At 41.4% G+C, this 23,345-nt stretch overlaps 1 protein-coding gene across 2 annotated transcripts in view; it reads left to right on the top strand.

Annotated features, from left to right (window-relative positions):
• The window catches only part of ttc21b (tetratricopeptide repeat domain 21B), a 104,741-nt gene that overhangs the window by 21,313 nt on the left and 60,083 nt on the right, over positions 1 to 23,345 (top strand). For both annotated transcript variants that reach the window (XM_069935334.1, XM_069935335.1), the window contains 3 exons: positions 1,580 to 1,772; positions 4,550 to 4,647; positions 14,029 to 14,229. In XM_069935334.1, the coding sequence (XP_069791435.1) occupies positions 1,580 to 1,772; positions 4,550 to 4,647; positions 14,029 to 14,229 (492 nt within the window). The remainder of the gene's footprint in view (positions 1 to 1,579; positions 1,773 to 4,549; positions 4,648 to 14,028; positions 14,230 to 23,345) is intronic.

The raw sequence follows: 23,345 nt of genomic DNA, 5'->3' as shown, positions 1-23,345 counted from the left end.
GGTAAACAAAACCCAGGGATGACCTTTCTGTGAGCACTTTGTAGATACTTGCAAACAGCCAATGTCTCCAGTCCAAAACAATGGTCTATTCATTTTATGATGTCATTTCAATTACTACCTACTTGTGAAATGTGCATAGCATTCTCCATAGTTTCTGTCAAGTTCACTGAATATGAATTCTTCAGTATTTCAAATAAGATCTGTTTTAAAATGTGTGTATGCATGTAACCTACTCTAATTTTACCAATTATCTCCCAAATATATATTCCATTACAAGTAATATGATATTCCACTTTAAACAGATATAAGCCAAAATGAATATAATTAAAATGAATTCAAAGGAAAGTATCTCGAGCTTACATCTCCTCCATAATTCTTTAAAGAATGAGATGCAGACTTTCCATATGCCCAGATATTACAACATATGACATCATAGTAACTATCGTAACACTATAAATAATTCCTTAAAGGGATAGGCAAAAAGTTAACTCAGAAATAGAAACACAAGGTTTTAACCTTTACAGTCCTTGAAACCCTCAAAAAAGCACTAAAAAATCAGGAGTCATCTTATACGCCAGATACAAACTTGAGACCTTAAATTCTATAAGATGACCCTGGAAGCACCTCCCTACTGCCAGCGCCACTGCTCTCTGACACCTCCTCATCACTGGCATAACCCACCCAGACCTTTTACAGTTGTAGAGCCTGAGGTCCCTGCTCTTGCCCGGGAGGCCGAGGTCCCATCTGCTGCCCGGGAGATGATACATAGCCATGGTTCCTGCTCCGAGCACCCTCGGGCAGTGTCGGCACTGCATCCAGTGTTGAGAATGGAGTCGCCATCGCTGACTCCGGCTGCAGCCGATGCTGAAGACTTGGATTCAGCACTGTTTGGCATCTTTCCGGCCAGAAGCAAAGGTTTTTTTGACTTGATTAATGTACAGATTTGTTACTTGGCGATTGGGGTGTTGTAACAAAGCTTGGGTTGTTGCTGGAAGGCCCGGACACCAGTCTCTGGAATGTTCCTTGCTGAAAATTGTCTTATATGCCCGATATATGATAAAACCATGAAAATAAGGCTGAAAATAGGGACTTGTCTTCTCTGAAGGTCAACTTATTCTCCAAAATATACATTATGTTCAAATTACATCAGCTCATGGCAAACAGTGCTAACTCTGCAGATGTAAACAGAGTGAGAAGTCATTTATTTTAATATCTATGATCATTTCTACAGCATTTCCTGCAATCTGATAATCTGATCAGGTAATCAGTGCTACCATGGCCTTGACCATCTCATATTAAGATTTTGAATATTCCAAAGAACAGCTTCTGTTTTTTTTTGTTAACTTGCATATGAATTTCAATGCAAGTTGGAATTCAGGATTTGGCTCCTGCCAATTTTACAATTCTTTTGTTGCATGTACCAAAATTAGGATGGTAATAGGGTTTGATCGGAATTATTTAACTTTTCAATAACACGATTGTTAATAATAGTAGTCATTATAGAAAAATAAAATAAAACTTAAGTGTGAATTACTTGAAATCATTTTTAACAATTAATCACTGATATATATTAATGCAGTGTGGACGAAACCAGATTATCCTTCAACAGACATTTATCTTGGTTGAAAGAGCATTCGGCATGTCTCCTCATAATGCAGAGATTGCAAATGAACTGGGCTATCAGATGATATTACAAGGAAAAACAAAAGAAGCAATAAAATGGTACAAAACTGCAATGTCACTGGATGAAACTAGTATCCCTGCAGTAACTGGTATGACTTATTATTTGCAGTTAATTTGAGAACGTCGTTTTGATTGCCTCTGTGAGGTGATTGGGAAAATGGGCTCCTGTGTTGTAATTATGGCTATTGTAAGGTAAAACATCATGAGATGGGAATGTGTAGGGAGTTACCCTGTACAGGGCAGTAACAAGAAGGGGAGGTGTCCTTGTACTCCTGTTAGGTAAAACATCATGAGATGGGAATGTACAGGGCTGTAACAAGATGTAAATGCATCCTTGTACTTACAAGATAAGAGAGACATTGATGGATTGAGAGGCAGGAAGCTAGCAGGGAAAGGATAGCAACAGTTTTAGTCATTGGACAAGTAATGATATGATGATGTTCTAAGCACGTATCCAAGGGTATAAAAAATCACCATTTTGCTGATAACGGCAGAATGCATTCTCCGACTAACATGGTTAGTCGCAAGTGTTACAATCCGGTAATAAAGAACAAAGAACCCTGATTTCGACTCAGCCTGGTGTTTGTCTCACTCATTCATGAACAAAGCAGACCTAACACTATCCAGCTGATTCCTCCAAAGGAGATATTGAAATCCATGCCATGCAAATATTCCTGACCTTTGCCAATCTTTCCCTTATCTCAGCTTTGCTATGATGTTTTTAATTTTCCTGCTTACAATTTCAGTTAGAAATTTAACAAACTGCCTAAGATTTGCAAGATACTGAGGGCCGAGACTCTACTTTTACTCTCCTAGCAGCTGCTGAAATTTTGCTTAGTCACAGGCAAAGCCTTGCAGTTCATCGATCCCTTGCAAATGCTTCATTCAAAATTATTCCTCTAAAGCATCCATTCTCAATTTTTTTTTTGGCTGCGATTCTGCTTAAAGTTGCCCCCTTCTCCGTGAAGCAGTCACGTTTTGGTTTCTTCCATTCTTCTCTACGACCAACTGCATGAAAAAATGTTCATGTTACGTGAGGTGAAAAGAAAACAAGGATTTTACTTAAATCTGCTGGGGCCCCTGTTGAGAATGACAAACAAAACAGAGGTAGAGTGAGAAGGCTGTATGTCCACTTTATAACCACAAATGCCTGAAGTGTAACTAACGGGCAACAGTTACATGTCTTAAGATTACTTTCATTAAGTAATCATACTTCGTCTCATCTACCTTCGCTCCTCACCCCTCACTCCAAGCCAGCTGAGCTCTTCTCAAGATTCAATTTATTTGTCATTGTAATGAAATAGTGTCATATAACATGAAATTGCTTTTGCCTGCTTTAAGGCAGACAGATTCGTCATTGGCAGAAATTGCCTGAAACATTCAGAGAAGGAGAAGCAAAAGGGAGTTCTCCCACCCCTCCACCCCCCCCCCCCCCCAGCCCCAGTCAACGAGTGTCCGTAGATTTGCCTCCAGCGCTTTTGCAGTCTCCACAGCCAAACCATTGGCCACCTGAGCTCCAGATCTGAACCTCTGACATGGTCAGGAATCCTTTGGCAACCCCACATCCAGGCTCCTTCAGCCAGTTTTGAGCCAGTCTCCAGCAGTCCGCAGCCTGGTGCGAGTCTCCTGACAGCAATCTCCAGCAGTCCACAGTCTCCAAGGATTCCTCTCCTCTAGTGCTAGCTGCCTTCAGCATGCATTGGTCTTTCAGCTGCATAGCCCCCTCACTGGTGTGCAGTCATGGTCCCCATCCCATGGGTCATCTCCTCTGCTTCTCAGACGGGGGATGGTCTTCCCATTTTCTGGTTACCTGTGCAAGTCCTGCACTCCCCTGGAGTCTACAACCCCTTGTGGCTGCTACCGGTCAGAGGCACCGTCATCTTGGGCGCAGACCCCGTGGTCATGGGATTTCGTCTATCACTAATTTTTCAGCCTTTCTTCTCTAGCCACAATGAAAGTTTCTTTTTTTTGGGGGTGGGGGGGGGGGGGGAAGAGAGATTTACTTCCAACTTGCTAATTTCATAAATTACATCTCTAACAGGCCCTGCATCTTGTTTGCTATGTGAAAATCATAGAGTTCAACACCACATAAACTCTCCATGGCTCGCACAATTAGTATCCGCACTCTATTCTCTTCAAAGAACTTCAAGGAATGTTGATGAGTTAGATTAAAGTGTCAGTCTCTTTTTAAAAAAAATACACAGACCAGTGGAGTGGTTTATTTCATAAAGCCTCTTTACACCATCTCCAAATATTACAGATTTCCATGATTGAGCAAAGCTTCTTATTTAACTAACAATTACTTCACAGATTGCCAGCCATGTAAAATGTTTAGTCCTCTTCATGTCTAGGTATCTGAAGTAGCCTACTCCCCAAAAATGATCTGATTCTTCTTTCCTGTATTTTCAATCTTTGAATATTTTGTTTTTATTTCTATTGTGTTCTTAGTATCCACTACTTTAATTTTCTAACAGCCATTTTGATTTAGTCTGGACTTACGAATATAAATTGCATTCATACAACTTAGTGACTGCATGGGTTATGTCTTTGGTCCTTCAGTTTCCTCCCATGTCCCAAAGATGTGCTGGATGTTAGGCATAGGTTTTTAGATGTTATCGTAGTGTATTGGGGTGGAGGAGAAGCAGAGGGAAGTTGATAAGCGTATGATAGAGAATAATCTGCAGGCAAATAAGTAAGAGAATTGCTCTGAGAGCCGTCATAGAGTTTCGAGGATAAAAAGTCTCATTTTATGTAGGAAATCTTCATCTTATTGATCACCTACAAATTATTTGGCCATATGTAAATTTTCATTTGAAAATCCCTTATTTAACTAGAAGGTAAATTTAATTGTTTGTTGTAACTCCAGGAATTATAAGATGTCAGCTCATCGAAGGACAGCTGGAAGATGCAGAGCAGCAACTGGACTTTCTAAGTGAAATTCAGCAATCTATTGGAAAATCTGGGGTAATGGCAATTTTGTTTTTGTTGCTTTTAATTTCAAAGATTAAAACTTGTGCAGTTCTACAAACATAAAGCAAGAGATTTAACATTCAGTAAAAAATCTGTATATTTCAATATACTGATGACAGCAACTTCGCAAGCAATTCAAGAGAATGGTTTCATGGTGGCCTTTGAATGTAAGGAAAGAAGGTTACAAATTCAAGTGAATTTAGTTCCATTAATTAGAAGATTCGGAATATATGAACATTAAAATCAAGAGCATACCTTGAAGTAAAATGTCTCATCTTGTAGAGATCTGAGTTGGAGCTTATAACATGAATGCAATGATGACATTAATAATAATTATGAAAAACTATAATTCCATTCAATTTTCAAGAATTGTGAAGTCTGCCTCCAGAATACCACAGGTTGTATCCACAGGTAATTATTTCAAGAAAACAATTGCATTTTGTCAAATAAACATCCTCATTATACCTCTCAATGAAGGTTAATAATTTTACATGATAATTTATGAAGTAAATCTTGTTTGTATATTTATGAATGAAATTTAATTCAGCCATTTGGAATTTTACGGAAGATAAATGGAAAACTCTCTCGTGGAAATTAGGTTCCATACCTTTTTTTTGTGTAAAGTGATTGAAAATTAATTTTGGAAATAGTCAAGGAAGTGTGATTTACTTATAAGTATTTTATGGTCTGTAAAGTTTGGGCAATACTAGTTCTAATGCATGCTATTGCATGAACACTTGATGCACATGTGACAACAAAAGGTCATAATCTGACATTTGAGTGATACCAGAGAAGTTAAGTCAAGTAAATTCACTGTAGACAATATGATGGCCAGAGAACATTGTTTGCATAGTACTCCTTTCACTGCAGCTATTTGATTTAAAGGGACACCCACACATTTGACACTCCATCGTCTCCATTCCTGCCACAGAACATCATATGGAAGCTGACTGTTGATACAAGTGACTACTGCAAGTCAATTCAGAGATATTGTGTGAGATTTCCTGCCATCTCTGCATATTGCCTTCCTATCTGTGTGCCTCAATAATTTGCCACTGAGAGTACTGATTTAGCTGTATGGCAGAAAGCAGAGAAATCTCAACTGTCATGAGATCTCAAGAGGAGGTAGAGAAGGGCTCCTGCCTAAAGATACCCTGCAAATTTTCTGGGAGTTTGGCATTGAGAATAATGTATCCAGAGCCTAATGTTATCTAAGTTGGTGATAACTGCAAATCTGTGATATTTTATGGGCATAGCTACAGCCAAGTACTTGTGTTTGCATTACTTTCCCCACAAAATTTTAGGTCACTGTCAAAATGAACTACATTATATTCCACTTGACAAACTTATCAATGCAGTATTTCACAATTTGCTATACATCACAGAATTTGGGAGGTTGATGATGCTGTCTACCATTTACTTTTCCTTCTGCATAATCACTCAAACTGAGATTTGCAAGCTTTGTAGCTTCCTGAATGTTTGTGAGGAGGTGAAAGACTGTATTTCTGCAGTGCTTTAGGCCAGTGGTTCTCAACCTTTTTCTTTCCACTCACATACCACTTTAAGCATTCCCTATGCCATAGGTGCTCTGTGATTAGTAAGGGATTGCTTAAGGTGGAATGTGAGTGGAAAGAAAAAGTTTGGAAACCACTGTTTTAATCGTCCCTAATTGACTTGTTTTTGTTCACGGTTTCATAACTCCAAAGGAAATGGGCCAATGACAATTTTTCTCAAGCAAAATATTTCAGTAATAACTGCGTCTAGAGCAGGGATTCTCAACCTTCCCACTCATATACCACCTTAAACAATCCCTTACTAATCACAGAGCACCTATGGCATAGGGAATATTTAAAGTGGTAATTAAGTGGAAAGAAAAAGGTTGAGAACCACTGCTTTAGTCTCTCTTTCAGAACCTAAACTGTTAATGAGTTAGAGCTATCTCTTCTTTAATATATCTGGTCATGGTTCAGGAAAAGTTGCATGCCTCCTCATTTTTTATATGACTGGCATTGTGGTTTGTCTTTGGCCACTGAACTATCCATGGATTTGGATTTTAAGTTATTCAAAGTTCATATTTATTGTCAGAGTACATACATGACATCAAATGCAGTCCTGAAATTCTTTTTCCTGCGGGCCAGGCCAAATTTCTACTTATCAGTATTGTAAAAACTTGTCTTCAAGAAAAGATACGTACAGGTAGTCTTGATTTACAATGGTCTGACTTACGATTTTTCAAAGGTTCAAATCCATTATATACTTCAAATTTTTAGTGTCTCTCAACAGCGCTATATCAATCCCCACTACCCCGATCTCTCCTGACAGCCCTGTGTAGGTCCCCACACTGATCACACGGCCCTGCTCTCTCCCCATAGCCTCCTATCAGTCCCCACACTGATCCCAGTGCCCTTTTTCGACTTGATTTTTTTTTGACGTACGATGGGAGTGCTAAAGCATACCCCATAGTAAGTCAAGAACTAACTGTATACAAAAGAGAAAAATGTAAACAAAGAAAGAAATGTAAATAGTGTATGCAGAAAAAAATATTCAGTAATAGATAATGTACAAAGTATGAGTCCTGAAAGTTTGTTTGTTGTGGAGCCTGATGATGGAGGGGGTAGCAGCTCTTTCTGAACCTGGTGAGTCTTGTGGGACCTATATTTCTTTCTTGCTGGCAACAGTGAGAAGAGAGCATGTCCTGGGTGGTGTGGATCCTTGATGATTGATTGCTGCTGCTCTCGGATGGCAGCGTCCCATCTCGATTTTCTCTGTGGTGGGGAGAATTGAGTACTGGGCTACTCACTACTCCTTCTTTCTTGGTTTTTGATAGGAACTGATAACACAGCAGTTAATGTTCACAGCTCCATTCTTTGTTCCATGACTGTGAGTTTGCATATTATTTCAATGATGTGCAGATTTCCACTGCTTGCTCTGCTTTTCCCCTTCAACCCAAAGGAACGCCGAGAGGTAAACTAATTAAAACCTTAGTTTAGTTACATGAAAAAAAGGATATTAAAAGGAGAGTTTATGGAAATACAAGAAAAAATAACTTGTGGGCTACAAGGAAATAAGGAAAGGGGAAATGGGAGTCACAAAGTTCCTCTGTTGAGAGCTGTCATGTGCTTAATGGACAAATTGTTGTCTTGTGGCGGCTCACCACTGCGGAGATACAGCTGGAACATCGTGTGGCGAACGCGGTAGTAAACAGCAGCATAACAAACACGTCCCTTAACACAGTGAACCGGCGTGGTTGAAAGCTGGAGCAGTACAAGTCCAGCAGCCCTAAAATGGCACTGGCCAAGCTGCCCAGCTAACAGATCAATAACAGGCTGGGGAAGAAGGGTATTCATATGCAAGAATGTTCCCACCCGCTATTGTTATTCATGCGGCCCACGTCAGCCAATCAAACAAACAGCAGGAACTCCAACTGTATAAAAGGACCCTTTCCAGCTTCAATAAATCTCAGAGCTTAACCTCCCACAAGTGTGTGTGTTTCTTTGTAGTAGCCGGCTACAGTCTCCTATATCACAACAAGTTTAAACTGTCTGTTCATTGTTGAATATAGCTCCGTGTTCTAAGAACATTTGACTATTGTTGTGGCAGGATAACCAAAAACATTGGGATCCTCAAGATGCAAATAAATTGATCTCCATTCCAGGGCATCACCCTAACACTAACAGGTTGACAGGAGAGCCAAGAGGGCCTATGGGATTTTGGGCTTTATTAGTCAGAGGATTGATTTAAAGAATCGAGAGGTCATGTTGCAACGCTACAAATCTCTGGTGTGACCACAGTTAAAGTACTGAATTTAATTTTGTTGACCTCATTATAAGAAAGATTGTGGAAGCTATGGAGAGGATGCAGAGGAGATTCACCAGAATGTTGCTTGAATTGGAAAAATAGTCATATAAAGCAAAGTTAGCAGAGCTAGGACTTTTTGGTGTGTAGAGGGATGGGAGATGACTTAATGAAGCTCTCCAAGATTCTGAGAGGCATAGGGTAGACATCCAGTGCCGTTTTCCAAGGGCTAGAGTGGCAAACATCAGAGGACATCTGTAGAAAGTGAAGGGAGGAAAGTTTTGAGGGTGACATCATGGGTAAGTTTTTCACACAGTGAGTACCTGGAATGTTTTGCCACGGATGGTGGTTGAGGCTGAAACATTAGGGATATTTAAGTGACTCTTGGACAGGCACATGGATGAAAGAAAAATAGAGAGTTATGAGATTTAGTATTCTTTTGGTAGAAATATTTAAGTCAGCAAAACATTTAGGGCTGAAAGGACTATTCTATGCTGTAATGTTCTATGTGAATTAAAAGCAAGGACAGCAAGGAAGGTGTTCACTGTATGCAGTAGAATCGGGACCAGCTGGAAAAATGCACTGCAAAATGCCAGGTGGAATTTAATGTTGACAAGTGTAAGTTGTTGTACTATGAGAAGACAAACCAAAGTAGGACATGTATGGTAAATGGTAGGGCATTGAGGAGAGCAGGGTGGCGCGGTTAGAGCAATGCTGTTACAGACCCAGCAATCAGGACTGGGGTTTGAATCCCATCGCTGTCTGTAATGAGTTTGTATGTTCTACCTGTATTTGCATGGATTTTCCCCAGGGGCTTCAGTTCCCTCCCAACATTCAAAATGTTCTGGGGGTCGTAGGTCAATTGGGTATAATTAGGCAGCATGGGTTTGTGGGCTGAAAGGGCTTGTTGCCGTGCTGTTTGCCTAATGAAAAAATCAAACAGAGGGAACTGGAAATACAGATACATAATTCCCTGAAAGTGGCACCATCATTGCATATGGTCATAAAGAGAGTTTTTGGCACATTGGCCGTCATAATTCCAAGAACTGAGTCTAGGACAGTGGTTCTCGACCTTTTTCTTTCCACTCATTCTTCTTTCTTTGGCTTGGCTTCGCGGACGAAGATTTATGGAGGGGGTAAAAAGTCCACGTCAGCTGCAGGCTCGTTTGTGGCTGACAAGTCCGATGCGGGACAGGCAGACACGATTGCAGCGGTTGCAGGGGAAAATTGGTGGGTTGGGGTTGGGTGTTGGGTTTTTCCTCCTTTGCCTTTTGTCAGTGAGGTAGGCTCTGCGGTCTTCTTCAAAGGAGGTTGCTGCCCGCCAAACTGTGAGGCGCCAAGATGCACGGTTTGAGGCGATATCAGCCCACTGGCGGTGGTCAATGTGGCAGGCACCAAGAGATTTCTTTAGGCAGTCCTTGTACCTTTTCTTTGGTGCACCTCTGTCACGGTGGCCAGTGGAGAGCTCGCCATATAACACGATCTTGGGAAGGCGATGGTCCTCCATTCTGGAGACGTGACCCATCCAGCGCAGCTGGATCTTCAGCAGTGTGGACTCGATGCTGTCGACCTCTGCCATCTCGAGTACTTCGACGTTAGGGATGTAAGCGCTCCAATGGATGTTGAGGATGGAGCGGAGACAACGCTGGTGGAAGCGTTCTAGGAGCCGTAGGTGGTGCCGGTAGAGGACCCATGATTCGGAGCCGAACAGGAGTGTGGGTATGACAACGGCTCTGTATACGCTTATCTTTGTGAGGTTTTTCAGTTGGTTGTTTTTCCAGACTCTTTTGTGTAGTCTTCCAAAGGCGCTATTTGCCTTGGCGAGTCTGTTGTCTATCTCATTGTCGATCCTTGCATCTGATGAAATGGTGCAGCCGAGATAGGTAAACTGGTTGACCGTTTTGAGTTTTGTGTGCCCGATGGAGATGTGGGGGGGCTGGTAATCATGGTGGGGAGCTGGCTGATGGAGGACCTCAGTTTTCTTCAGGCTGACTTCCAGGCCAAACATTTTGGCAGTTTCCGCAAAGCAGGACGTCAAGCGCTGAAGAGCTGGCTCTGAATGGGCAACTAAAGCGGCATCGTCTGCAAAGAGTAGTTCACGGACAAGTTTCTCTTGTGTCTTGGTGTGAGCTTGCAGGCGCCTCAGATTGAAGAGACTGCCATCCGTGCGGTACCGGATGTAAACAGCGTCTTCATTGTTGGGGTCTTTCATGGCTTGGTTCAGCATCATGCTGAAGAAGATTGAAAAGAGGGTTGGTGCCAGAACACAGCCTTGCTTCACGCCATTGTTAATGGAGAAGGGTTCAGAGAGCTCATTGCTGTATCTGACCCGACCTTGTTGGTTTTCGTGCAGTTGGATAATCATGTTGAGGAACTTTGGGGGACATCCGATGCGCTCTAGTATTTGCCTAAGCCCTTTCCTGCTCACGGTGTCGAAGGCTTTGGTGAGGTCAACAAAGGTGATGTAGAGTCCTTTGTTTTGTTCTCTGCATTTTTCTTGGAGCTGTCTAGGACAGTGGTTCTCGACTTTTTTCTTTCCACTCATTACCACTTTAAGTAATCCCTATGCCTTAGATGTTCTGTGATTACTAAGCAATTGCTTAAGGTGGTATGTGAATGGGAAAAAAAGTTTGAAAACCACTGTTTTAATTGTACCTAATTGACTTGTTATGTGCATGATTTCATAGCTCCAAAGGAAATGAGCCAATGACAATTTTTCTCAAGCAAAATATTTCAGTTACAATTGAGTTTAGAGCAGTGATTCTCAACCTTCCCTTCCCACTCACATACCACCTTAAGCAATCTCTTACTAATCACAGAGCACCTATGGCATAGGGATGACTTTAAAAGTGATATGTGAGTGGAAAGAAAAAGGTTGAGAACAACTGGTATAGGAGTTGGGATGTTAAGGAGAAGTTATATAAGACATTTGTAAGGCCATATTTGGAGTATTGTGTGTAGTTTTGGTCACCTAACTGCAGGAAAGATATCAATAAGATTGGAAGAGTTCAGAGAAGGTTTACAAGGATGTTGTCGAAACTTGAGGAACTCTGTTTCAGGGAAAGGTTAAAAGGGTTTGGACTTTATTCTCAGCAGCATCAGAGAATAAGGGGAGATTTGAATGAAATATACAATTATTATGAGGGATATAGATAGAGTAAATGCAAGCAGGATTTTTCTACTGAGGTTAGGTGAGTCAAGAACTACAGGACATTAGTTAAGGGTGAAAGATGAAATGTTTAGAGCAGTGGTTCTCAACCTTTATCTTTCCTCTCACATACCTCTTTAAATGATCCCTATGCCTTCGGTGCTCTGTGGTTGGTAAGGGATTGCTTAAGGTGTGATGTGAATGGGAAGGGAAGGTTGAGAATCACTGCTCCAGACCTAATTGTTACTGAAATATTTTGCTTGAGAAAAACTGTCATTGGCCCATTTCCTTTGGAGTTATTAAAACATGAACATGAGTCCATTAGTTATGATTAAAAGTGTGTTACAAGATCAAACCAGCAACCACAATGAAGGCATATAACACAGGGGTAAAGATGAACAATTACTTTATTAACAAAAATTCACCTTCAAACTTTAATTCAAAAATCCCCCCTTTTATAACAATGCCCACTGATTACTATGCAAATTTCTTTAACAGTGTAAAACTAATAAATTCCCCAGCCTAAATATAACATATGTAATTAAAGTCTAAGTTATATTTCCAACCAGCCCACAGAAAAACTTTGACACAAAACAAACACAAAACACACAAGACTCACAAAACTTCGATCTCAACCGAAGCAAAGATAATAAGCAAAATTCAATTTGTTTGGTAAACTGAAGCCAAAAGATCTTTGAGAGAGAGAGCACAAAATTCGAAGTTGTCTTCTTGTGTTGCTTGCAGAGAGAGGAACAACTGGCTTGGTCTGGATCCTTCTGGCTGCCTTCGGAATGTTCACCCTTTTAAAATGCCCAACATTCTAAACTGTCCTCCAGACCATGACTCAAGCTCTGGGCCTTGTTCCACTTCACAGCACCACCCAGTCAGTGGTGGGTTGTCGTCCAAGTCCAGAAATTTGTAGATAATTTTCTGCACATGCCCAGTCCGTCACCCACTCTCTCAGCAGTTCACCTTCACCATGGCTCTCTAAGGCAAACTCATTTTCCAACACAAAACCACACAACACATAGGCCAATACGCAACACAGAACTCTGTAACAACAGTGGTTTTCAAACTTTTTCTTTCCACCTTAAGCAACCTCTTACTAATCACAGAGCATCTATGGCATAGGGAATACTTAAAGTGGTATGTGAGTGGAAAGAAAAAGGTTTAGAACCACTGACTTAGAGGGAACATTAGGGGAAACGTGTTCATGCAGAGAGTGGTGGGAATGTGGAACCATCTGTCAGCTGAAGTGGTGAATATGGGCTCAATTTTGACATTGAAGGAAAAATTGAATAGGTACATAGATGGGTAGGGTGTGAAAGGCTATGGTCTGGGTGCTGGCAAATGGGACTAGGCAGAATACTAGTTAGGCATAGACTAGATGGGCCAAAGAATCTGTTTCTGTGAATGGGAATAGGCAGAATAATTGTTTGGCACAGACCAGATGGGCCAAAGGGCCTCTTTCTGTGCTGTAGTGTTTTATGTTTCTAATAAGAGTTGAGTTTGATTCAGTGGTTCCTCTTAAATTCCTCATCTATTGATTTTATTGAGATAATACTGAATATTTTATTAACTTGAAAATAGCATTTTTCTAATGGAAAATAATGGTTTATTTCTCAATCCTGTGTTTTCCAAATATATTGGTTATTACAATGAAAATAGTATCTTCTAGCTATTCAAATAAAAATGGAGCAAATTTTTTTTTACTATTTTATTTAATTTTAAGCTATTTTCGTTATCAGTACAGAGAGCTACTTTTTTTTAAAAATTCAGCAAAAATATGCTTCTATCACATAGAAATTAAAATGATTGATAGATGTACTTCAAACACCTCTTCTCTATTATAGTTGTAATGCATGTTGTTGGTGATGCATGTGATCTGCTATTCAGCTGTCTGTATTTGTAGTTGGCTTAACTGATTCAAATCTTCTGCGACCAAGGGAGTTTCTTGTGGAGCAAATACCATCCATGTAATCAGGAGGAGAGGGCATAAATGCATCTTTGACAGATGAAATTCTGTACATTTTTCTTGAACTTCTGGTGAGGATCCTCATTGTTGTCTTCTTGAAAAATCTGCAATGGTACTTCCACATTCCACTACAGATGTGGTGAGCAAGACAAGGCGGCACAAGAGTAATCAACACAAGGAGCTCTTCCTGTGTGCTTTCCCATTTTCCGTGGACAAAAGATTCTAAGCCAGGGACAAACTGATTAGAAAAAATAATTCAATGGTGTCTTATATATTTGTATCAAAGTGGTAATTTTGGACAGAACTATTCCTCACCCATGAACTTTGGACAAAATGAATTGCAGATCACGTGCGTTGGATATGTGTCTATTTTTCTACATATTTATTTTGGATTTGATAATCCTATTTTTGATAGGAAAATCTGGTTTTCTGCTTCAACAATAATTTTTTTTTACAGGAATTGTCTTTCTTGTGTGCAGTTTTGGCAGTGAAAAAGCACAAAGGACAAGATGAAGTTATGAATTTGTTAAATGATGCTGTTGACACTCACTTTTCTTCATTGCAAGGCTTACCACTTGGAATTCACTACTATGAAAAATTAAATCCTGACTTTTTATTAGAAATTATTCATCAATATCTTGCCTTCAGTCCCACTCAGGTAAAAAAACATTTACAGAAATATATTTGAAAACATCAGATCATTTTGGTAGATTTACATTTTGTCCAATTTGCCTCTATGGAATTATGTGTACCAATGAATGTTCCTTTAAGGCTTTAAGAATAATTTTACAATTGGCACAATATGCTTTTGCTAGTGGAATACCAGTTATTTAAACTTATTTTTGAAGTGTATTTCTTTTTGTTTAAAGTTATCAAGGAGGAGTATAACTTGCAGCTAATAACAATAAATTGATGTAAATAAATTAAAACTTATTCGAAGAATTTCTTCAATACTGACCTAGAGGTCTCTATGCCTGGCCCGTACATGCTGTCGAACTTAAAAAGATTAAGATGGTGATTTTAAGCAGTAACATTTTTCATTGAAACTCGCTTATGAGAGTCGAGAACAAATCTTGCCTTCAAGATCTCCACCTATTTTGCTATCCATAATAACCACGGTATCCAATAATCAGATATTATCTTGCTCAAAAAAAATTTGAGATTGCTCACAGTAACTGATTATTTAACTATTTTTCATCTAAGAAATAAAAAAAATCTCATAATAAGAAAAGAATAAGCAAAAAACAGCAAGTCTCCGAATGGAAGCAGTAATGGCTGGGGAAGGAATCCAGACCAACAAAAGGTGTTGATTGTACATGGTAAGGGGAGAGGTGAGAATTGATTTTGTCTCTGTGAAAAGAGACAGTGGGATAAGGGAGAGAGACAGAGTTGGGGGAAGGCAATGAGGGGAAGAAGTGCTTGGGGTGGGGTAAATGTTACTGAAAGCCGGAGAAGGTGAAGTTAATGCCCTCTGCTTGGAGGGCACCAAGTCGAAAGATGAGGTATTGTTCCTTTAATTTGCAGGTGGTTTCAGTCTGGGAGTGCATGAGACCATGAACAAACAAGTCAGCGAGGGAATGGGATGGAAAACACAAATTGCAGCAGACTAACCTGAGCTGCTCAACAAAGTGATCTCCCAGTCTGCGCCCAGTGTCTTCGACATAGAGGAGACCACAATGGGAGTGCCAGATTCAGTAGATGACCTCTGCAGATACACAAGTAAAATGTTGCTTCACTTGGAAGGATTGTTTGGGACCCCAAATGGTGGTGAGGGAGGAGGTGTGAGTGCAAGTGGAGCATCTCCTTTGGTCACAGGGCCCAAGGGGACGATTGGTGGAGGGGTAGGAGTTGTCAAGGAAAGTGGGGAGGGGGGAAGAGAGGAATGTGTCTAATGGTGGGATCGTGTAGTAGGTGGCAGAAATGGTGGAGGAGGATGTGTTGGAGGGAGGTGAATGCTGTTGTGTTGGTAGATGAGTTCAAGGGGTATCCTGACCTTGTTGTGAGTGGGGGCGGAGGGGGCCAAGGCAGATGTGTGGATAATAAATATACTAGTGATGGGCAAGTTGATGGTGGTAGAGGGAAAGCCATGTTGTTTGAAGAAGGACATATCTGATGATCTGGCATGGAAATCCTCGTCCTGGTTGCAGATGCGACAGAGGCAAAGGAATTGAGAAAATGGAATGGAATCCATATAGGTATCGTTGAGGTGGCTGTGGGAGTTGGTGGGTTTGTAGAAGATGTCTGCTGAGTTTGTCTCCTGAGATGGAGAGAGAGTGATCGAGGAAAGGGAGAGTGTTGCTAGCGATGGACCAAGTGAATTTGAGGGTGGATGGAAGTTGACAAGCTCATCATGAGCCAGCACCAAAGTCGTCATCAATGTTGTGGAGCAATATTTGAGGGGTCTTGCCTGTAGGCTTGTAGCATAGATTACTCCAAGTAGCCAACAAACTGTCCCAAACATTATGGAGGGAACTGTGTTTAAAATAACCCTCAGGAAAATGTACTCTGAAAATTTTATTCAGAAAGACAGTTTCATACAACTGGAATATTTTACCTTTGCTACTTAAAGAACACTGTTTGGCCTGCTGAGCTCCTCCAGCATTTGATGTTTTTATTGGAATATTACATTCACTTGTCTATATCACTACCAGTAAGAAATAAGTCCATCAGGCAAGTATCACATGGTTGGCCTGTGTGTGTACTCCCTCGCATTATTCTCAATTGTTGAATATGTCCAAGGCTTAGATCAGTAATTTCTGGACACTCAGAAAATATGGGGTAGGATGGATAAGTGGGATTAAGTGATACCTCTATCCCCTATACCAAAGGCGTCAAAGCCCTTTGTTTCTTTCTGGACAATAGGCCAACCAGTTCCCCTCACCTCTACCTTCTTCTAGCTGGCAGAACTTGTCCTCTCCCTCAATAACTTCTCCATTGACTCATCCCACTCAATCCAGGTCAAAGGGGTAGCCTTGCATACCCACATGGGACCCAGCTACACTGCACTTTTTAAAAGATTTTATTACACTCTCTACTTTCTCTTTATCCCATGCTTTATCAGAAAATCACACAGCACATCAAGGTATGCAGCACGCATTGCCCCACCTTTTCTAGGGAGTTTTGCCCATGTTTCCAATATTTGACAATGCAAACTGATGTTTCTGCCGCTGATGTATAATAAACTACTGAAAACTGATAACTTTGTGATCAAAATCTTTTGGTAATTTCTGAGCAATTTTTGTTTTTTTATCATATTACCAGATGTTTCCTGTTCATGAAATGACTGCACCAGCCTACTGTACTTTTAAAATCTCTACTGTGTTCTGAGTTTAACCTTGCCCACTTCAGTGCATATACTCTGATTTTATTTCTTTGTAGTGATCTTGCCTGTGTTTGAGTACCTATTCTGCAGCGTGATTTTCCAACTCTGGCCATTGATTCCACTTCTCATCAACCATTGTTTCGTTTGCAGCGGCACTACAAGTTCCAGCGAGCCAGCTGCCAAATGTCATGACATCACAACATGGTGACATCATTGGGGCGTGTAACGTGGGGTTTTTAAAAAGGTTGTGCACGTCTGTAAAGTAAACAGCTTTGTTTGAACTTTCTCTCAACTGCAACTCTACAATTGCTGACCCTATTGGGCCTAAAATGAAAATTTGGACAGCGCAACAGTATTCCTAAAACTGCCAGTCTTCTGGATGTTGCATCCCAAGTCTAGTTCAAACAGGTAGAGGAACAATAGAAGTGGACACCACCAAATATTACCATGTGATGAGCACCTTGGACCAGGATGCAGCCAGCTGCATTGTGGATTTCTTTTGGGAACCACCACCGCACAGCAAATAAGAGGTGCTGAAGGCACTCCTCCTGCGTATTTACAGGCTCTCCAAGTGTGAGCGAGCTTTGCGGCTCCTCCACATCGATGGCCTGGGAGACCGTGCTACTTCAGAGCTTACGGGTGACATGTTGGCACTAGTGGTCGGCCACAAGCCACGTTTGCTCTTTGAACAGCTATTTTTAAAGCATTTGCCAGTTGACATCCACCTCATGTTAACCAACAAGGATTTCAGCGACCCTCGAGCAGTGGCTGCACAGCGGAAGTGTGAAGCCCATCAAAATAAGTGCTGTGTCAGGCCCCAAAGCACTGAACCTTTGAGTCCCAACGATGAGAACATGGTCTCCACCGGACAGATGTGACTCAGAGACGAGCATCTGGTGCTTCTATCACCAACGTTGGGGTGCTGGTGCCCGCAAATGCCATGATCCTTGTGGTTTCTTGGGAAACGCCCAGGCCAGCCATGGACATTGGCTAGGACAGCTACCTTTATGTCTGAGACGAGCTCTTGGGGGTGAAAATTTCTCGTGGACACTGGTTCAGAGGTGAGCGTCCTTCCTCCTTTAGGGTTCGACACACAAACTAAAGAACCAGGTCCCGACCTCACGGCTGTATATAACAGCACCATCTGCACATATGGGACAAGAACCGTGGCTGTGAAATTCGCCGGCAGCAAGTTTACATGGAGGTTCACTCTTGTCACTAGCCACACCCACGAAGAATATTCATAACACCTGTGTTTACTCTTTAGCCACTTGTGAGAGTTCAGGCTCATGATTAATCCAGCAAAGTGCCAATTTGGACAGTTGACCATTGAATTCTTGGGACACAGAATCATATGCAAGGGTGTAGTTCTGCTACCTGTTTAAGTGGAGGCCATCACAAGATTCCCATAGTCATCAATGCTCAAAGGTCTCCAAGAGATTAATCTTGGGATGGTAAATTTTTACCACCGTTTCCTTCCTGCTGAGGCCCATTGTCATGAAGCCCCTTTTCAACCTGATATCTCCGAATAAAATAGAACTTTGTTGGACAAAGACATCTACAAGTGCCTTTTGGGAGACTAAAGATGTACTAGCAAGCACAACCATGCTGAGTCACCCACGGATGGGCGCACCAACCGCCTTATTGACAGATGCGTCTGACGTGGCCGTAGGAGGAGTGCTAGAACAATACGTGAATGAACAATGAAAGCCACTAGCATTCTTCAGCTGCCATCTTCGCAGAGACCAAATACAGCACCTTCGATGAGCTGCTGGCGCTTTACTTAGTGTTTCCTCGAGGGCAGAGACTTTACTGTCTATACAGACCATAAACCATTAACTTTCACCTTTGTTAAAGTTTCGGATCTTTGCTCAGCCCATCAGCAATGTCAATTATCCTACATTTCAGAGTTCTCTACGAAGATAGAGCACATCTCTAAAAAATGGAATGTGGTGGCTAACGCTCTCTCTCTCGTATCGCTTTTCAACTAGTATGTGCACTTTCCCAAAGTGTTGACTATTTCACCCTGACAGAGGCTCATTGGCAAGATGCAGAGATAATTGACTACAAGATGGCCATCATAAACTTGCAGTTCCAGGGCCTGGCCTTTGAACCTCAGGGCAATGCACTACTCTGCGATGTCTTGACAGGATAACCTATCATTACCGCCTCCTGGAGGCTCTGCAAGTTTTCAACACCATTCATGGCCTGTCACATCCTTCCATTAGGTCACTGGCCCACGTAGTATCTGATAATTTTGTCTGGCATGGCCTGAACAAAGACGACATTCACTGGGTGAGGACGTGCATGGACTGCCAGAAGTTGAAGGTGCAAAGGCATGTAAAAGCTTCACTCAAGCCATTTGAACCGCCAAAATGCAGATTCAACCATGTACACGTCGATCTCGTCGGCCCAATCCCATTGTCCAGGGGATTCAGATACCTCTTCACCATCATCGACAGGTTTACTAGGTGGCCAGAGGCGGTTCACATGGTTGACGCTTCAAATGAGTCATGCGCAAGAGCTTTTGTTTTGTCCTGGGTCTCTTGTTTCAGTCTGCGCACACATGTCACTTCAGACAGATGGCTGCAGTTTACCTCTGCTATCTGGAGTGCTTTATCTAGACCCCTTGGAACGCAGTTCCACCATACCATGACCTTTCATCCACAATCCAACGGTATGGCACCTGAAGGTAGCATTTATGGCCTGCGTACAGGGACCAGATTGGGCAGATGAACTTCCTTGGGTGCTACTAGACATCACAACAATGCTTAAAGAAGTCCTCAACTCATCGTCAACTGGGTTGGTCTATGGACCACCTCTGATCGTCCCTGAAGAATTTGTGCTGTGTCCTTGTGGACAGGAAGACCAGCCGTCAGTAACATTGCAAGATACAGAAGAAGGTGGGAAAACTAGCTCCCATACCAGCTTCTAGATATGGCACATAATCTTCCTTCACTCCAGGGAACTCTGAGATTGTGAGTATGTTTTTGTCCAATGGAGCACACACGGATCACCCCTACAAACACCTTTCGAAGGACCATATAAATCTCTAGGACATTATGCATCTTAGACATTGGGGGACAACCTCAAACATTTACAGTGGACAAGTTAAAACTTCCACACATTGACTTACAACTGTGCCACACCCAACAGTTCCGTGTTGTGGTCGGCTACAAAAGACAAATGAACTGGACCTTGCTGAGCTGGTTCTGGTTCTGGGGGTGGGGGTGCATGTAGTGACACTACAAGTTCCAGCAAACCGCCTGCCAAACGTCTTGTCGTCGTGACACGGTGACGTCATCAGTGCGTGAGACATGTTTTTTTTAAAAGGTTGCGCATGTCTGTAAACAGTTTTGATTGAACTTCCTTTCAACTGCGACTTGTTACTCTCTCCTCTCGAATTACCCACTGTGACATCAGTGGCTGCACTTTGGTATTTTTCTTAAATCATCTTCATCCTTTATCCACTCTCTTTCCATCTTTTCAGTTATGACAAACTGCAGCAGCACATTATTTCGGCATATTTCACAAATACACGTGAAGCCAAATTCCCCAAACCTTATGGGGCCCTGAAATGAGTATACTCTGTATAAAAAGTACAGTAATTTCTACAGGGTCAAATCAAAATGTATACAATAAATCTTGAATAAGACATGAACCAGGGATGAAGATGAACCAGGTATGTTTAATTGCTTCTTTGGTGCAGGTATAAGAAAGCTAGGCTTGCTTCGAAGCCATTGATTACCTTTGGAGCATATTTCGGCATATAAGACAATCTTCAGATAAGACGGGTCCCCAATTTCATCCTGAATTTCATGGTTTTATCACACTATATTGGGTGTATAAGATGACTCCCCCCCCTCCCCCCAAAAAAAATACGTGCGTTGACTGAGCTGTTGGGCGTGGCTGGCAGGTGGGTGTTATCATAATTTATTATCATGAACAAGTCATGAAATTCGGAGTTTTGCCGTAGCATCATAGTGGAAACATAGATATTATAACAATATTACGACATTATCATAAAAAATAAAATAATAGAACACGAAAAATAAGGTAGTGTCTTTGGTTCATTGATTATTCAGGAATCTGATGACAGCGGGGAAGAAGCCGTCCTCTTGCTGCTGAGTGCTCGTCTTGAAACTCCTGTACTTTTCCCCCCAATGGTAGCAGAGTGAAGAGGACATGGCCTGGGTGGTGGTGGTAGAGGCTGCTTTTTTAAGACCCTGGTTCATGTCTTATTCAAGATTTATTGTATACATTTTGATTTGACCCTGTAGAAATTACTGTACTTTTTATACAGAGTATACTCATTTCAGGGCCCCATAAGGTTTGGGGAATTTGGCTTCACGTGTATTTGTGAGTAAACAGGTATGTTTAATTGCTTCTTTGGTGCAGGTATAAGAAAGCTAGGCTTGCTTCGAAGCCATTGATTACCTTTGGAGTGTGTAATTGCCATTTTTCAACATGAGAACAAGACTCATGCCAATGAAAGTCAAAGAAGCCATTATGGGGCGGAAACACTGGAATAAAACAGTAAGGGCATCACCTAAACCTGAGGATTACCAAAATCAACAGTTTGGAACATCATTAAGAAGAAAGGGCAGTACGGGAGCTCAGTAATTGCAAAGGGACTGGTCTTCCAAGGAAGATCTCCACTGCTGATGACTGAAGAATTCTCATCATAATGAAGACAAATACTCAAATGCCTGTCCAGCAGATCAGAAACACTCTTCAGGAGGTGGGTGTGAATGTGTCAATGACTGCTGTCCACAGAAGACTTCAAGAACAGAAATAGAGGCTACCCTGCAAGATGCAATCCATGGCAAAGGTGGTAGGCTTTGGACCTTTGGCAGTTCCGTTATCTCTCCACACTTTGCTCTTGTCATCACTCTGATACAGGTTAATCTTAGTATCATCTGTCCACAAGACCGTTTTCCAGAATTCTGCAGGCTCTCTTAAATACTTGGCAAACTGTAATCTGGCCATTATTTCTGTGGCTAACTAGTGGTTTGCATCTTGCAGGGTAGCCTCTTCATGAAGTCTTCTGTGGACAGTAGTCATTGTCTGATCCACACCAGTCTCCTGAAGAGTTTTCTTCATCTGTAGGACATACATGTGTGAATTTTTCTTCATTATGATGAGAATTCTTTTGTCATCAGTGGTCTTCCTTGGTATAATAGACCCTTTGCGATTACTGAGCTCTTTCTTTTTAATGATTTTCCAAACTGTTGGTTTTGGTAATCTTAAAGTTTGGGCAATGTCTCTTATTGTTTTATTCTTGTTTTTCAGCCTCATAACGGGTTCTTTGACTTTCATTGGCACAACTCTGGTCCTCATGTTGAAAAATGGCAACTATACACTCCAAAGGCGATCAAAAGCAGAAAGCAGGCTTAGCTCTCTTATACCTGTACCAATGAAGCAATTTTAAAAAAAAACCAAGTATTCACAATCAAATGTGAAGCCAAATGTCCCAAACATTATGGTGGCCTGAAATGAGGATGCTATGTATATTATCAAAAAAGTGCTGTAATTTCTACATGGTCAAACCAAATTTTATACAAATAACATGTGAATTGCTTGATTACAAATTTAAAACTGTGGAGCAGAGGGGCAAATAAAGGGGGGAAAAAAAGTAACTTTGTTCCAAACCTTACGAAGGTTTAAATAAAAGTGAAATAATTTTAAATCAGTGGTTCTCAACCATTTTCTTTCCACTTACATACCACTTTAAGTAATCCCTCTGCCATCAGTGCTCTGTGAATAGTAAAGGATTGCTTAAGGTGGTATGTGAGTGGGAAGGGAAAGTTGAGAATCACTGCTCTAAACCTAATTGTTACTGAAATATTTTGTTCGAGAAAACTTGTCATGGGCTCATTTCCTTTGGAGTTATGAAACCATGCACATAACAAATCAATTAGGTACGATTAAAACAGTGGTTTTCAAACTTTTATTTCCACCCAAATACCACCTTAAGCAATCCCTTACTAATCATAGAGCATCTATGGCATAGGGAATACTTAAAGTGGTATGTGAGTGCAAAGAAAAAGGTTGAGAACACTGTTTTAAATTAAGACAACATAAAATATTTTAAAGTGCTGGAGAAACTCAGCAGGTCACATGGCATCTATAGGAAGCAAAGGGGTATCAGACTAGATACACATCTGTCCTGGCCCCCTCCACTCCGAGATGCTGATCTGCCCTGGCTCCCTCTGCCCCAAGACACAAGGACAGGATTTCCCTTGCCCTCATCTACCACTCCACAAGCATCCACATTCAGCATATTCTTCACAATTTTCACCACCTACAGTGCAATCCCACCATTAGAAACATCTTCCACTTTCCACAGGGCCCACTTCTTCCGGGACTCCTTCATCCACTCATCCCTTCACACTAATCATCCCCTCAGTACCTACCCCTATAGAAAGGAGAAAAACCAAGCAATGTTTCAG

Source organism: Narcine bancroftii, chromosome 4 (assembly GCF_036971445.1).
Source record: "Narcine bancroftii isolate sNarBan1 chromosome 4, sNarBan1.hap1, whole genome shotgun sequence".
NCBI lineage: Eukaryota > Metazoa > Chordata > Chondrichthyes > Torpediniformes > Narcinidae > Narcine > Narcine bancroftii.
The sequence above is the reverse complement of the archived record's forward strand: the minus strand, read 5'-3'. Positions and strand labels throughout refer to the sequence as shown.